The 15,570-nt window shown below is 35.6% G+C and overlaps 1 protein-coding gene and 1 long non-coding RNA gene across 2 annotated transcripts in view; both read left to right on the top strand.

The window, feature by feature from the left end:
* Positions 1-8,859: 8,859 nt before the first annotated feature.
* LOC139691597 (uncharacterized) lies at positions 8,860-11,752 on the top strand. The gene is made up of 3 exons (XR_011701611.1): positions 8,860-8,924; positions 9,047-9,185; positions 11,657-11,752. It is a non-coding gene; the product is annotated as an uncharacterized lncRNA (long non-coding RNA).
* A 2,398-nt stretch (positions 11,753-14,150) lies between these two features.
* LOC139691561 (vascular endothelial growth factor receptor 1-like) overlaps positions 14,151-15,570 on the top strand; it is a 28,383-nt gene continuing 26,963 nt past the window's right edge. The window contains exon 1 of the mRNA XM_071589435.1: positions 14,151-14,289. Coding sequence (XP_071445536.1) covers positions 14,151-14,289 — 139 coding nt within the window. The remainder of the gene's footprint in view (positions 14,290-15,570) is intronic.

Here is a 15,570-nt window from a genome sequence, read left to right on the forward strand (position 1 = left end):
TGTTTAAAAATATGGTAAACTCTTGTAAAACCAGCTTTCTTGAGACCAAGCTCAAGCAGGGTTGAAGAAAATCCCAATTTTTTTAATGAAGTGTTGCCTATGGCATACATGCCTATCCAGGGAGGGGAGTATTTAATTATACACTGTGATGTTTAATACACCACGAAGAAATATGTCTGTACGTTACACATAAAAAAGGATAGGTTTGTCATCTATTTCAAAATTTAGAAAAAATTGGCTGAGTGCGATGTTTCCAAGTGCCATTATTTCAAGATTGTGGATATTGACAACATACTGTTCACTTAATATTCCAAATACGTATGCATTAAGTTAATCTCAACTTCGAGGAGAGTTATGCTCCGCCCGGAAAAAGGAATTATCCACGCCCCCTGGCTTGGATTAAGACTTGAACGCTACGCAGTTTCTTCTCTCACATTCTATTGCCGGCATAACATTATTGTATCATGAATTTATTTCCGGTTGGTTTTCGAAACCGGTTTCCGACTGATGGATGCTGACTAAAACATGAAAAATGAGGCATCGCCATTTGATTATGCATCTGAATTCGTAAGAATTATTGAGACTGAGCAAGGTCTCGTTTAAGAATGGGATATACTTTGCAGCGACCGTTCCGTCTTCTGAAACGGCTGTGTCATTAATTGCCTCTAATGCGTTATCGCGACGCTAACGGGAAACGAAAGCTCACTTATCGCTGGTTTGATTTGCGTGCCGGATGCTTTAAAATTAGTGGTCGTTGGACGGATCGAGAGCAGCTTCATTTACCGAAACAAAAACCTAAGAAAAACCCTTGCCATCTGTGATAAGGACAAAGACATACACGGGGAGAAAATGAACTTTGTGCTGAAGGCCGTGTATTGAAGTATGATTATAGTTTGGAGGATGAAATTAATTGGAATCATATCTAGTTCTGCTATATTTTTCCGCTGTTATATGCTCGTATCACTTCACTGGCATTCATTTTGTGATAATTCACGATCCAGGAGTTTTTTGCGTACTAGGGTTGAGTGCTTTAGTTGAAATCAAAAATTGAATTAACTCAAACAGAAGAAGATTCTTAATATAACGGTATTCATTCCTCATCAAAGGTTCCAGAAATTAATAGGCTGTGGTGATCCTAATCGATGAAAAATGTTCGTTTCAGTAAAATTAAAAACGCCCATTTCTTGTCTATGCAATGATTGCGAATACCTTAACTTACACGAAGCCATTTACAACGCTAAAAAACAAAATTCCCTCAAAACAGGAGATGAGATTGAAGAGGACTAGATCTTATGCAGCTACTGAGATAGCCACATTTAAGGAAATGTCCCCTGGAGATGACGTGAGGATTAGGAGTTGACAGATTGACGACTTAGCTTAAGAGCTAAAAGCACCAGGGCCCTCACTAGCCCGGTGCTCTAATCACCGCACTTTTGCCACCCCTGAAGTAAAAAGAGATTCAAATTTTTGTATTTTATACCTTCCCGTAGCTGCATCTCTTTTGGAGATAGCCGAAAGGGAGGCTATTTCTTCTGTTATTCGGGACGTGACTACGCCCTAGAACAGAGGACCCCGTGAAGGAGCGCACTTAGTCCTTAATCCTAATCCTCTCCCCCTCTTTATGTGCCCTCCCTACGTCCCAGTGGAACATTTCCTCCATTGGTAGAGTAAGAAGCAAAGGTATGTAATCTACCATAAGGACGCTTAAGCGACGGGGTGTGCCCTGGGTGGGGATGGACGGACGCAACGGTATTAAATGGGGAAGTTATAAAATTGATTACCGAGAAGTGAGCCGTAATCAGGGGAAGGATAGTAGCTAACTATCGGCCAGAGAAAACTGTCTTCGCGCATTTCCTCGTTCCTAGGGGAAACATCTGTTTCGTTTTTTGTCCTCAACACTTGGTCTTCCTCAAGCAGAGCTCGTTGATCCTGATTACGTTCCTGGAGTTGGCACTATGGGGCTGTTGCGTAAGTGCTCAATTATAGATATTTTTTTGTTTCAATGTTTGCGATATTTACAGTGGAACAACTGGCTATTGTAGATAGTGACTTTGTTTGCATTCATTCATATATATTCGTGCGCGGGACTGAGCATGTTTCTCCTTATTTACGCCTGCGTAGGATTTTCCCAAAATGCCGCCACAAGTTTGTGTATTGCATCACTTAAGTAATATGAAGGTGGAAGATCGCTAACCGTAGGCTAAAATCGCCAGAAAATTATTTGATCAGATAGATTAAATGAAGCCATTAAATCGATATACTACCTTGATCAAAAATTTCCCGGAATTTATTCAGAAAATTAAAAATACAAGTTTATTCATCTAAACCTATATTGTCCCCTTCAAAGTAATCCCCATCGACTGCAACACACTTATGCCAGCGCTTGATCCAATCCTCGAAACATTTTTTATATTCGGTTTTCGGTATGTCCATCAGTGCTTCCTGCGATTTTTCCATTACTTCCTCTCGGCTGCTAAAACGCGTTCCCCGTAATGGTTTTTTAACTCGATTGAACAGAAAGAAGTCACAGGGAGCCAAATCAGGTGAATTCGGTGGCTGTTGGATGGTATTTGTTGCATTTTTCGTCAAAAAATTACGAATAATGATAGCACTGTGCGACGGTGCGTTATCATGGTGCAAAATCCACGAGTTTTCTGCCCACATTTCTGGTCTCTTTCGGCGAATTGCTTCACGCAAACGTCTCATAACGCCCAAATAATACTCTTTGTTTACTGTCTGGCCTTCTGGCAAAAATTCATGATGCACTACACCGTTGTAATCCATGAAAACCGTCAGCATTGCCTTCTTTTTTGACTGAAAACGACGTGGTTTTTTTGGTCTCGGCTCATTTGGTGAACGCCATTCACTTGCCTGATGTCTGGATTGCGTGTCGTACTCATAAACCCACGTCTCGTCTCCAGTAATGATCCTTTTGATGAATGTGGGATCGGATTCAGCCTCGCAAATCATGTCTTTTGCGACGTCAACACGGTCTCTTTTTTGCATGAAATTGAGGTCTTTTGGCACCAACTTTGCTGCTACACGACGGAAACCCAAATCATTAACCACAATGTCTTGGGCGGATCCATAGGCAATGTTCAAGTCCTCCGCTATTTCTCTGATGGTTAATTTGCGGTTATTGACCAACATTTCTTTTACTTTATCAATTTTTTCACCGACTTTCGATGTCGATGGTCTGCCACTGCGTTCATCATCTTCGATTGACTCACGACCACTTCTGAACCGCTCGTGCCACTGGTAAACGACCGTTTTTTTTAGAGAATCGTTGCCGAAACACTTTTCCAACATTTCCAACGTCCGTGCGCCACTAAATCCGTTTTTTACGCAAAATTTAATACAAGTTCGTTGTTGCAAATTTAAATCCATTTCTGCAATTGTAAAAAATCGCCAACACACACAGAGATAGATGTACTCTTGGCTACGTAACTTTTGCAAATGTCAAGTTATGACACTAAGATTTAAAGGGAATATCAACAACAGATGTACCAATTTAACAAAAAAAAACAGAACTCAAATCGGAACGATGGGAGCGCCACACGGTGGTTATTCCGGGAACTTTTTGATCAAGGTAGTATGACCACTTAAACGGCTGTGCTCTATGAAGAATTCTGCATGTTGTGATCGCGGATTGCGTTGAAGTTCGACAGTCAAATCTCCGATAACCCTTAATCGTTGTGTAGTCCATCAATTAAGACTGGGGTTTTAATTTTACTCTCAGCGGAAAAATTAACCTCGTTGTCAGATTTCGGGAAAATATAAATTTATGATGGGGAAATTAAATAGTTATTATCATGGTATCGATAGCGCTTAGGGGAATGTCTTCTCGCAGTTTCACCCTTTCTCCACCGATTAAACTGTCATGAACCTCTATGAGTTTGAGAAGGAGCTATCTGCAAATGCGTACGTATTCAAATTGATATGAAAAATTCATTTTTTTCCGGAAATGTTATGCTGTCGAAGAAGTGCGGGCATACCTATATTCTCATTATCTGGAAATACGAATTTGGGCTTAAGCTTCGTTCAGCAGTCGCCTTTTCTTTTCTAATTTGACAACTTTCATCCTCAAAGTCACATAATGCCACGGTGACTCGGTACTCCCAAAGAATGAGACGCTCCTTGGATATTTCACCAGATTTATGCAGCTGTTGTATTTTTTTACAGGGATTACACTGTATAAAGATGTACGAAACCAATTAGTTGGTTTTGTAAATCATTCAACAGCTGATGTAGCTTTTGAACTCCATCCCCTTTCTTCAAATTTAGGGCTCCTCTGATCTTGGTATCCAGAATCCATGGACACCCTCCAATCCTTTTCACACATGATGTCTCACCCTTTATCACACCCGCTCTCCTAAACAGTCCGACGATATTTTCTCGCGGAATCTTTATTACTCTCATTCAATAAAAGCACTGGAAAACTGGCTTTTGAATACTCCATTGTTTTGCTCCCTCTTTCAATTAAACAGTTACTGGAAAACGAAGAAAACGAGTTAATTTAGGCGAAGAATTTTGCAAAACTATGGAAAACCTGGAGAAGATTTTTGGAAAACTGTGGTAAATTTGTTATAAGTTCTTCGTATTTATCTTAGGAATGAATATGAGTAGACTCTGAGGAAGGAAATGTAATTAGGTGACAAGGTTTTTTGAGGATTCAAAAATTCAAAACTGAGGCCATCTATATTAGTGCAGTAATAATGAGAATTCGTCATACTAGAAGAAAATAACATCTAGCGTAACTGTGACTGTCTTTACATAAAGAATCGGTATAGAATACACAGAACCTTTCACCCCCTGCCACACACCCGGGCGGTGGCTTGCAGGGTATATATAAATAAAAACAAAAAAAAAGAAATGAAATAAGGTACTAATGGAAAATCGATGGTGCCATAGGAAGATTGAACCATGGGAGACACGTGGAAGGCAAGGAAAAAGTGTGCACATAGAGTGAAAACTGGGAGAGAATTAGTCTACTGTGCTGATATACTGATTTAGTACAACCCTTTTTAATCGGGGCTTACCAGGATGCCATATATAGTTGTTATTATATCCCATATGTAAGAATACACACTCTCTGGATGTTTTGACAGAAATTAGCCAAATGCAACTTTTTAGAAATTTGTGCTCCCTACTTGATGATGCTACAAGAGTTTTTGCAACAACTGCCAATTCCAGCACCACCCTCTTCCTGCCTGTCAGAAAGATACCCCATTAGTTTAAAATTGTCATCCTTGGTTACATCTGATTGTGTTCTTGTAGAACATTTTTACTAGGGTGGTATTGTGATAGGAATTGCCCCAACCCTTGCCCATATGACATGAATGTCACATTATTAATAAGCTGAGTAATATCAGGAAAACTTTGTGATAGTAATGATAAATATATTTGTATGCAATTTTGGCGATGGACATTAATTAGTTAATTATTCAACTGCAGTATTTTAATAATATCTTTGCATGAATGTGAAATTCATAATGAAACAAAAAACATCATAAGTACATTGATCCATATAGTTACTCTACATGCTCTGCCCTCATCTATCACACATATTTATTATTATTATTAAGGGCCATCTACCAGTTAAGATCGATTTTGGATGGAGATACAGAATTACTACTGCTACAATTATTAAGCTAGCCTAACATGAAACCTTACACTACAGTAAATCCATCCATTCTGCATACTTCCTGCCTCTATTTGATCCAGAATGGCTATTCTTTTCTCTCACCATCACTTGCTTTACATTCTCCAGTCTATAACCATCTTTGAATCCATTTCCTTTCAAAAGGCCTGGCATTTACTTTTCCTTTATCCTTTCAATGTTTCCAAGCAATCTCCTCTCCTCCTGCACCATGCCAATTATTTGTTTTCCTTTCAATGCACTTAACTTGTTTCATCCTCCTCAGTACCCAAATCTCAAAGCCTAAAAATATAATCATATCTTATTGTCTCAATGAACAGATTTCTGAGTCTTGCAAAACTATACTCATACTATTAAACTACTCTGCTTGGTTCAAAACACTTATATAATTGTGTCCAACTGTTTAGGACAGGCTGGTATAAAATAGAGAAATTAAGCTTCTATGGTTGCATGATTGTTCATTGCCAATCTATATCAAAATCACACTCAATTCTACATGTTGTTTTATGGGGGAGAGTATCCCATTTCCAGGAGACAAAGAAAACAAACTAGATAGGGAGAGGAGACCTATAGTTGTTGATTTGTTGCCCTCCCGATTTCCTGCAGCCTTATTGTTGATGTGGTAAGTTCCTTCAGTGTCAGTGTCCTGAAGAGGGTCATTTTGTGACTGAAATGGGAATATTTGCTGTGTTCTACCATTTTTATTTGTTCTGTTTTTAGCCATAGCTAACCATTACACCCACATGTGTCAAATTTGAGTGACAAAATGTCTTGCATCTTTTATTTCATTGGCCGTGAAATTTCTTTGCTGTTTTGCGGAAATATCAAGTTAATTAACTTGAATTGATTTTAAATACAACTAGGGTTCTTCTTCTCCCTTTTAAGGCCATAATTGTCAGAACATTTTTGTATTGAAATAAAAATGCATTTAACTAATTTTATTTTTTTAAATACTTGTTTTGACATAATCTCTAGATTTATTAAATTTTGCAGCTGTCATGTCTCTTATGGTTGGTAGCATTGTTTATAACATCACGGGTGATGGAAACAGAACTGTGGAAGCAGGAGAGACATTCAGTCTACAATGCCATGGGAATAATCTAGCTTGGAATCTCACAGTAAGTACAATCCCACCTAATATCCATGGCAGGTAATTATTATGAATAACTTGAAATCGGTAATGGGGAATGTTTGAAACTTGAAGCATCGTGTAGGTATCTAATGGCTTGCTTGTGCAAGTGATAAGCTTTCGTTGGCATAGGGGAAATTTGATCTGATACATGATTTTTTAACTGCCAATAAAGCTAAAGAAATATTTACATACCTAATTATTAACATAGGTTTGTCATTTACTTGTGCATGTTAAATATCATTAGTAGGTAGGCAGATACGAATTACTCATCCTTATTTTCTTGATACAAATACAAAATCAAGCTGAAGGAAAGAACTTCAAGAGGTAATTTAAGTAAAGAGTCATGAAAAGTCCAAATGACCTTACTTTCATTAATTACCCCCAAATTGTTCATATTACCCTTGAATCTAATCCTATCATTCTAACTGAAAAATATATTACTCACTCACCTTGGAGCAGCCTATTACACCTTGATGAACTCGAGCAAGTTTCTCAGGATGGAAATGGGATAAAAATGGTCTGAATTCTCCTGATTGGGAGTCTAGGAGTTAACTTACCAGAAAGCAAACTTTGATGATGTGTACATTGCAAATACAAATATCAAAAGCATCATATATTTCCAAAACGAAACTGAAGTGGCATAAAAGTGGTTCAGGAACTGTGACCCAAAATCCAACTTTGTGAAACATATTTTCAAGATTGGTCACAGAATCGATTTAATAATGCAAGAGATTCAGCACAAACTGAGGGAAGGTGGAGAAATGGATGCCCTTGAGCAGATGGAAGTTGTCTTCCTTGAAAGGGGCAAGACTGTTGAACTATGTGATGACTTTTTTTCTAAAATATCTCACCTATGTCTGCCCCAAGCATCTTCTAAGCCTAAAATCCTTTACTCCCAAACAAACGTAAGTGCCTTCCCTTGCCTGTCCTCGCTCTGCACATAGAACTACAGTTCCTCTACCTCTCCCCAATGTTCACCTATACCTCCCTAGATATCCCCCTAGGCTGTTGCAGTAAGTGAAGTTCCCTCAACCATTTCTTACACTCCCTCCATCCCCTCAGTACTCCTATGCCTTCTCCCTCTCTCACTTTCCACCATTCCATTGGCTGTTACACAAGATTTATCCTGACAGTAATTCAGTTACATTAATGAAAAAAACTTATTCAAGATATCATTAGAAACATTTAAAATTTTTTCAACTTAGGTCCCTTTGGCATCTATGCTTTTTTGTCACTGACACTGCCATGCACTGTATGCATCCTGGATGGTGTTGACAGGAACCTCGTTTAAACCCTTTGTGTCATGGTGGTTGGATTGCTTCATTGCTCCCAAAGGATCTCCTTTCAGACCGGTCTTGATTCTTGGAAATAGAAAAAAGTCTGCTGGAGCTAGGTCAGGACCAAGGGGGCTGGGGCAGTGTTGCTGAGCTGCACTAGACCGGGAACTCCCAGACTTGCAGAGAGGTGTCACTGGGAGAGTTGTTGTGGTGATCGTTGGGGGAGCGTTGATGTGACATTGGCGATCTCCTTTTGTATTTGGGTTATAGGCAGTGTTGACTCTCTGTCCTTGGGGTACAAACTCTTTGTGAACCACCCTCTTGGTGTTGAAAAAGACTATGTATTAACATAATTTTCTGGCCACACCTTGAATAACCTGTGGACTCTTCAGGTGTATTGCATATGGTTATGTTACAGGATAATGAAACATTGGGTCAAGTTTGTGACCATTATACTCTGTGGAATTTACCAAGTTTTTACTTGTTTCATGTATGGACAACCATGATTTCCACTAATCCATATCTGATTCATTTAAGCTAAAGCAGAGTTTTGTTCTTTTAAACTAAAATGAACCAAACTATTCTTTAAACTAAAATGTTGTAAAATTATACTGGTTTCTCCTTGGCTTTAACTGCTATCAGAGTCGTGTGGTTGAATCGCAGGTGTTTATAGGAATGCATTTTTTCCTGTGGAATATGCTGCATTTTATTTTCTCCATTAGTTGCAGTGCTATTATAGTTAATTTCATTAGGAAATCTCTGATGATATAATCAATATGCCTATGGTTTATTCCATATAATGTACATGTATTGCCCCATGAATCATTTATATGATTAAAGTGATAGTGTCATACAGGTAGTGAATGGTAACCTTAAAATTGAGGAAAATAACTTTTGTGTTGACGTGGTTGCATTTATGTGCCCAGTGATAATAGATTGTATTTTAGTAATGATAATGATGTTCTTATCCTGCCAAAGGAACATGTGGCAGTGAAAAGTGTCAATGGGACATCAGTGCTAACAGTCAAGAATTCAACTGTACATGATACACAGCTTTACAAGTGCTATGATCCTGAAGACCCATCGAAATATTCCTCAGCTTACATTTATGTCAAAGGTATGTATTTCTCCCTTTATGTCTCCAATTATAAGGCATTTAATTCAGATAGCTATTTCAGGCCAGGTGTAGTGATATCACAAAGTATTCACCAATATACCATAGTTGATGGCAGATAAAATAAAATTTTCCAAAATTATGGTTTAAAAATTCACCCATGACTCATTCATCCCTGATGATTAACTGGAGCATTGAAACCATGGTTAAATTTAATCTATCGCATATTCCAAAGGAAAAACATTAAATCTTCATTGTGGAAGGGCAAAGTTTCTCTTTTACCCTCATAATGAAGGGATTCCATGAAGTTAAACCTGGAACTGTTATGTCTATCAAATGAACTTGATCATATTTTATGACTGCTGATCATAACAAAACAGCATGTGCTCATCTTACTGAGTGGAATTATTTGTTAAAAAATACCATAATCAATATGACATCAGAAGGTAAGAGATTAAGCCTCAAAATTCAATTTAAACTAAGAGTGTTAGACTACAGTAGCGAGGCATTTTGGTCCACCACCTACCGTAAAAATGATACATACCTGGTATCTGCAAGAATATCCACTGAATACTGCTGAAAAACAAAAACAACCTTTGATGCCCTGCCCAGGGTGTCTTGCTTTTGTGTGGACTGCTAAAACTTTTCAATTGTGTGCACCAAACTGAAATGAGGGTGTCTTATATGCCATAAAATACAGCAAGTATCATGAAGATTAAAAGTCCTCGATATGCATCATTTTGCAATAACACCCATGCTGTTAAGTTATTTTACTCTCAATTATAATTCTTGTAAACTCCAATTTTGAATTCGATCATCAAAAATGCACCAATTTTGAAAAATACCTTCTCTGTAGGTAATTTTCTTGTTAGAATCTTTGATATTTATTTTCATTATTTTTATCATATCTTCATATTTTTATGATTTATTTTGTGAAATTTCTAGACCTTTTTTTATGATCATCTATCTTGAAAATGATTTCCTAAGTCAAATCTATAAAAAATGGTGTGACCTTCCATTTTGAATTATTGCTAGGTGTATCAGTAGCTGCTTTATCTAAGTGGCATATGAGTAAGATTCAATTACTTTCAAGAAGAGGCAGGGATACCTTAGTAAGGGTCAGAGTGGTAGAAAGTGATATATTCTGTTAATAAAACATTATCAGGATTTAAATCATTTTTTACCCTATAACCATCAAGGAAAAATTAAAACTGTGACAGGAAATGAGTCAGTCGTCTTTCTCTCTTTGATAGAATTGTTTGTCTCTCCCCAAGAGAATACTTTAATCTTCTTTTAATGTACATGTAAAAATTTTATGTTCCCTCCCATTAATCATGGTCATTGGAATTCATGAAACTCCAGCAAACACTGCTTTTTAGTCCTGTTCTGGTGAAAATATGAACTTAATCATTCATAGGTCAGTTCCATTTATTTTTGGATCATATGCCAGTTCAATCTTCCAGTCCAGACTTCAGTTCACTGTAATAAATCCCAAGGTTACAGTAAATGGGTATCAAAATCTCAGCAGTTTTAATAGTAAACAAAAGCTTGATCACATTTAAACATATTATCAACTTATTAACTGTTACATGAATAGTTTACGACAATTTTCATACCATTGCAAAGTTTTAGACACCACCTATAATTATTGTTCTATTCTATTATTTATTGTTATGATTTATTGTTCCAAAACTAAAGATGACTCTACATAATTGATAAATACAGATATGGGTACATCATAATAAAATTTTCATTTCTTTCACAGAAAAAAATCCATAACAGTTTCCTACATATAATGGTTGTGTTGTCATGTGAAAATGAGAAAAAAGATGAAAAGTATGGGGAAAAAATAGATACAAATGGACTGAAATTTCTAGAAACTTAAGAATTCAATGAATTTATTTTGAACTGTGAAAGTCAATGAATATTTTCGTGTTCCATCTGTCATTATATTCTTTAGAATATCATGGAACTGTATATTTTTTCAATTTTACATCCAAAAATTCTCTGATTGTAAGCTACTACCTCTATTACTACAATAGTGTGCTTATCAGTTCTATCATATTGTGCATGGTGCATTTCAAAGAGTTAAATGCCTGTCAAGTGACATGGCATGTTTTACAAATGCCTAACCATTTTTGGTGGTAACCCAATTGGTGGAATGTACACACTTTATGAATATTTCAATATAATATTAATGTAATTACAATATACATTTTTATTTACCAATTATGTGAACATAATTGGAATAGATAAATTGAAGGAAAAATGTATTATATATATATTATTTTTATGATAGAAACATATTATTAGTATGATAATATGCATTCCAGAACATTGCGCATGTAACAATCACTCATATGGCCGAGAAATCCTCCCCCTTGACATTTGCAGGTGTATAATGTTTGATTTTGTGAGGAAATGCATATGATTGGATGTAATAATGACACGCCGCTTATATTCTTGGTTATTAGATGGTGTTCATCTCTTCATTCCCAACAGCAATACCAGAATACCATTGATTGGAAGTATTATTTCAATCCCATGTCTAGTGACATTTCCAGAGGTTAATGTTTCATTTTTAAATAACAAGGTAAGTGATTTTCAATAATGCAGTCATTCATATGGTGTTCATCTCACCTTGACCCATTAATATTAATATTGAGATATTCCTACATTCATTTAAATAATATTCCATTGTCATCCATATTAATTAGAATTTTACTCTACATTAATTTGTTCACTTAACGCAGCGAATCCAAAGTACAAGGGTCATCCAGAAAGTAGTATCCATTCGGTCTGTATGAGGCAATTGCAATGCAATTAGCCAATGTGCAATCTAAAATACCATCAGTTGTTAGACTGCTCACCGTGGGTGTGAAATTTCACAATGCTGTCATTGGTTTTGATGTTTCTCTGAGTGCTTATCAATGTTTAAGAAAATTAAAAACTTGGTACTTGCAAAGTTAGGGCTGTGATCAGATTTCTCAACTCAAGGAATGTGCAACCATGTGAATTTCATAATCAATTAAACGAGTTTTATGCAGACAATGTTACTAATGAGTCATCTGTTTGGTGTTGGAGTTAAAACTTTAACTTGGAGAGGGAGAACATCCAAGATGGTTCTGGGTGCCTGTTCTACACAACAATGCCACCAGGCCTCATGCTGCTGGGAAAGCACAAATTATCAAAAAATTTCAGAAGGGTAATTTTCAACCATTTACCTTAAAGCCCAGACTTGATTCTTTCTGATATTCATCTCTTTACAAAAGCTAAAGGACTCTTTGGTAGGAATGAAATTTCATAGTGATGAAGAACTGAAAGAAGGGATGATTACTTCTCTCAATGGACTTGTGGCAGAGAAATAGGAAGCTGGAATACAAAAGCTCATCACATGTTATGAAAAATGTATAAATTTGCATGGCAACTGAGTAGGGAACTAGTTCAAGATTTTTAGTTAACATACAATATATAATGTATTTTCAAGGAAATATTTATTAGTTATTTTCCATTCCATAAGAGGTTCTACTTTCTGGTTGACCATTGTAATACATTGGAATCCATATAAACAACACACTGAGAATGTCAGTATAATGAGCAATGACAGGTACTCGATGGTTTGCGTGGTAAGTATGTCAGTGATAGGAAAATCTGTATATTAGTCATCCACAGTGGCCAATAAATTTTTATCGTGACTCTGCATCTGAATAAAAATGATAATTATGAAATTGAATTTTTATTTTTATGGCCAAGCACATGCATTTGCTAAAATCTCAGTTTTCCCATTCATATTTTTCATGAGTATTCGCCTTTTCACTCTTTTGTTCTTTTTGGAACAGAAGATTTTCAGTCAGATTGTAGTTCTGCCAAGGCTTGTAAAAGGATTCGAATAAAAATTCTGAATATCCACAGGATCTTAATTTTTTCTGTCCATTATGTTAACAGAGATCGGCAGTATAAAAGAAAATCTCATTTAGGCAAGAGCCCAAGTACAAATCAGTGACATTGAAATTAAATGAATTGAATGGCATTTCATGAATACTCTGTGACATTGCATAAAGATCTGTTTATAGAGAAAAACATTTAAGAAAATATCTGTGTGCTTGCTGCAAAAACAATACAAAGTAATGAATTGCTCAGTAAGTTATTTTTAATATTTTCTAAGTTGATATATGTGCACATATAATATGAAACACCCATAGTAATGGAAATACTGTTTTGAAATTCATAGAAATTAGTAAATGAGTGTTCTACATCTACATCTACATCTACATAATACCCCGCAAGCCGCCGCAAGGGCGTGTGGCGGGGGGTGTTAGGTCACCAACCGTAAAAACGAAAAATACCAGAGTGTTTATAAAATCACCTTTACTAATGAAGAGCTGTTGATATGGAGAGTAATTTTTTTAGAGTTTGTGAATGCTTGTTACATTGAGAATCTGCGGTCACTAACATTGTCTAAATGGATTGATTTATTAACAAATTTAGCAGTATCCTTTACTTGTATCATTTTTATATGTGAAATTTTAATGTCTAAAAACAAGTTTAGTCTGAATAATTTTTTATTGACCATAACTATTAAAGTAAAGGAGTTCTTATGATTTTTAAATTAACTAATAGTTTTTATGTCATTACCTTTATTTAAATTATTGATACCATTTTCTATGCCGTATTAACATTTCATAATCATGAATTATGCTTCATTATTAATAAAAATTGAACGTTTTACCAAATTAATTATTTTTCTTTATGGTAAAATATCTTTTTATATACCCAAGGAATTGAAATGTTTCAATTTAAAATTAACATTGTAAAAATTTGTTGGGATTGTACTGTAAGTGTTGATAAAGGAAACAGCAAAAATTTTATCTTTAAAATTATTATTTTTGTGAAAAAATGCCAATTTTTTCCAGTAATAAAATGATTCATTCTAAATATTAATTCATATGTGCTTGGAACATCTAGGGTATGGAGATCAAGCCAATTGATGGATATAACCCAAAGTCAGGATTTCTTTTAGATTTAAAAGAAGCTGAAAACTATAATTCTGTCACCTGCATGGCATTTCATCAAAATGTGACTGAACATATGACCTTCACATTTGTAGGTATGTACTCTCATTGAAACTTTTACTGCTAATGTGGAACTAAATAGTTGGAGTCAGCCTTTTGGCATATAGATGTTTCTATTATACAAAAGTGCATAATGCATGTGATTTTGAAACTTTGACATTTCATTGTCACAGATTTGTGTTCTAAATACAAAGAAAAGAATCATACTACCTATGGAATACGCTAAAATAAACATTCGGCATTCTGAAATCATTATGCATTATTTTCAAGCATGTTTTCAGTTTACAATAGCATTGAAAAAAATAAACCTTGTTTTCTCAAGAAATATTTTGAAAGACATTAAATGTTTGTTCCTAAAATGTTTTTTAATCCAGAATAGAAGCACTCATGTAGGTATTGTTGAGAATAAAAATGATAAATTTAATGATTTGCATGCAATCTCAAAATATATAAAAACCTGTATGTGTGATTAAAATCACATTGTTGCCCAAATTGCTTAGTGGGTTATTCCCTGAATGCATATTCGTGAAAGATGCAATAAATTATTAATAAATTGTTACTACCACACATTGGAAGTGCTCTACATTTAATTGCCTACATCTCAAATAATTACTAATTACATATTTATCTATGTAACAACAAGAAATTATATACTCTTCAAACATTGATTAAGTGTCCATTAAATAATCATACTCTTGTACATGAAGGCATAGAAGGAAGCATCTACATTTGAGCACTTGGGAGTAGAGGAAGACATTGAATTTAATTGCTATCTCTGTGGGAGGTGAGGTGTAACGGTAACACGATTAGACCCTGGAACTTCTGGAACCTATGAAATTCCATCTTAGGTGGACTCTAATCCACTATCTGTGGAAGCTGGAGGACCCCTACTATCCCTTGCTATCTTTTACTCCATTGCCTATTATACGCTTTGAGGGGAGAGGTAGTGGATGGAAGATGTCATTGGAAGACTATTGCATGCCTGTATAGAACTTTAGATGAAGTGCACATAAGTAAGCATAACTGTAGTATTACTGTATTTCCCAGCCCATAAGGTCCATCAGATGAATTCTGATTTTCAGGTTACAATTCATGAACTTCAAAATAATTACTAATTACATATTTCTTTAATTAATTACAATTATATGCTCTTCAGATCATTGCTTCAGATTTCATTCTAGATAAGAAGAAGACAACATCTTATGCTTGTAGTTGGGGATTCATTTTATCATGAAACATAATATTTTGGATTAAATGGGATTAAAATAATGAAAATTTGCTGTGTATAAATGCCAGTAATCTTTTATCATATTTAG

The sequence above is a fragment of the Hetaerina americana genome, unplaced genomic scaffold (assembly GCF_022747635.1).
Source record: "Hetaerina americana unplaced genomic scaffold, ioHetAmer1.1.p SCAF_38, whole genome shotgun sequence".
NCBI classification, from domain to species: domain Eukaryota; kingdom Metazoa; phylum Arthropoda; class Insecta; order Odonata; family Calopterygidae; genus Hetaerina; species Hetaerina americana.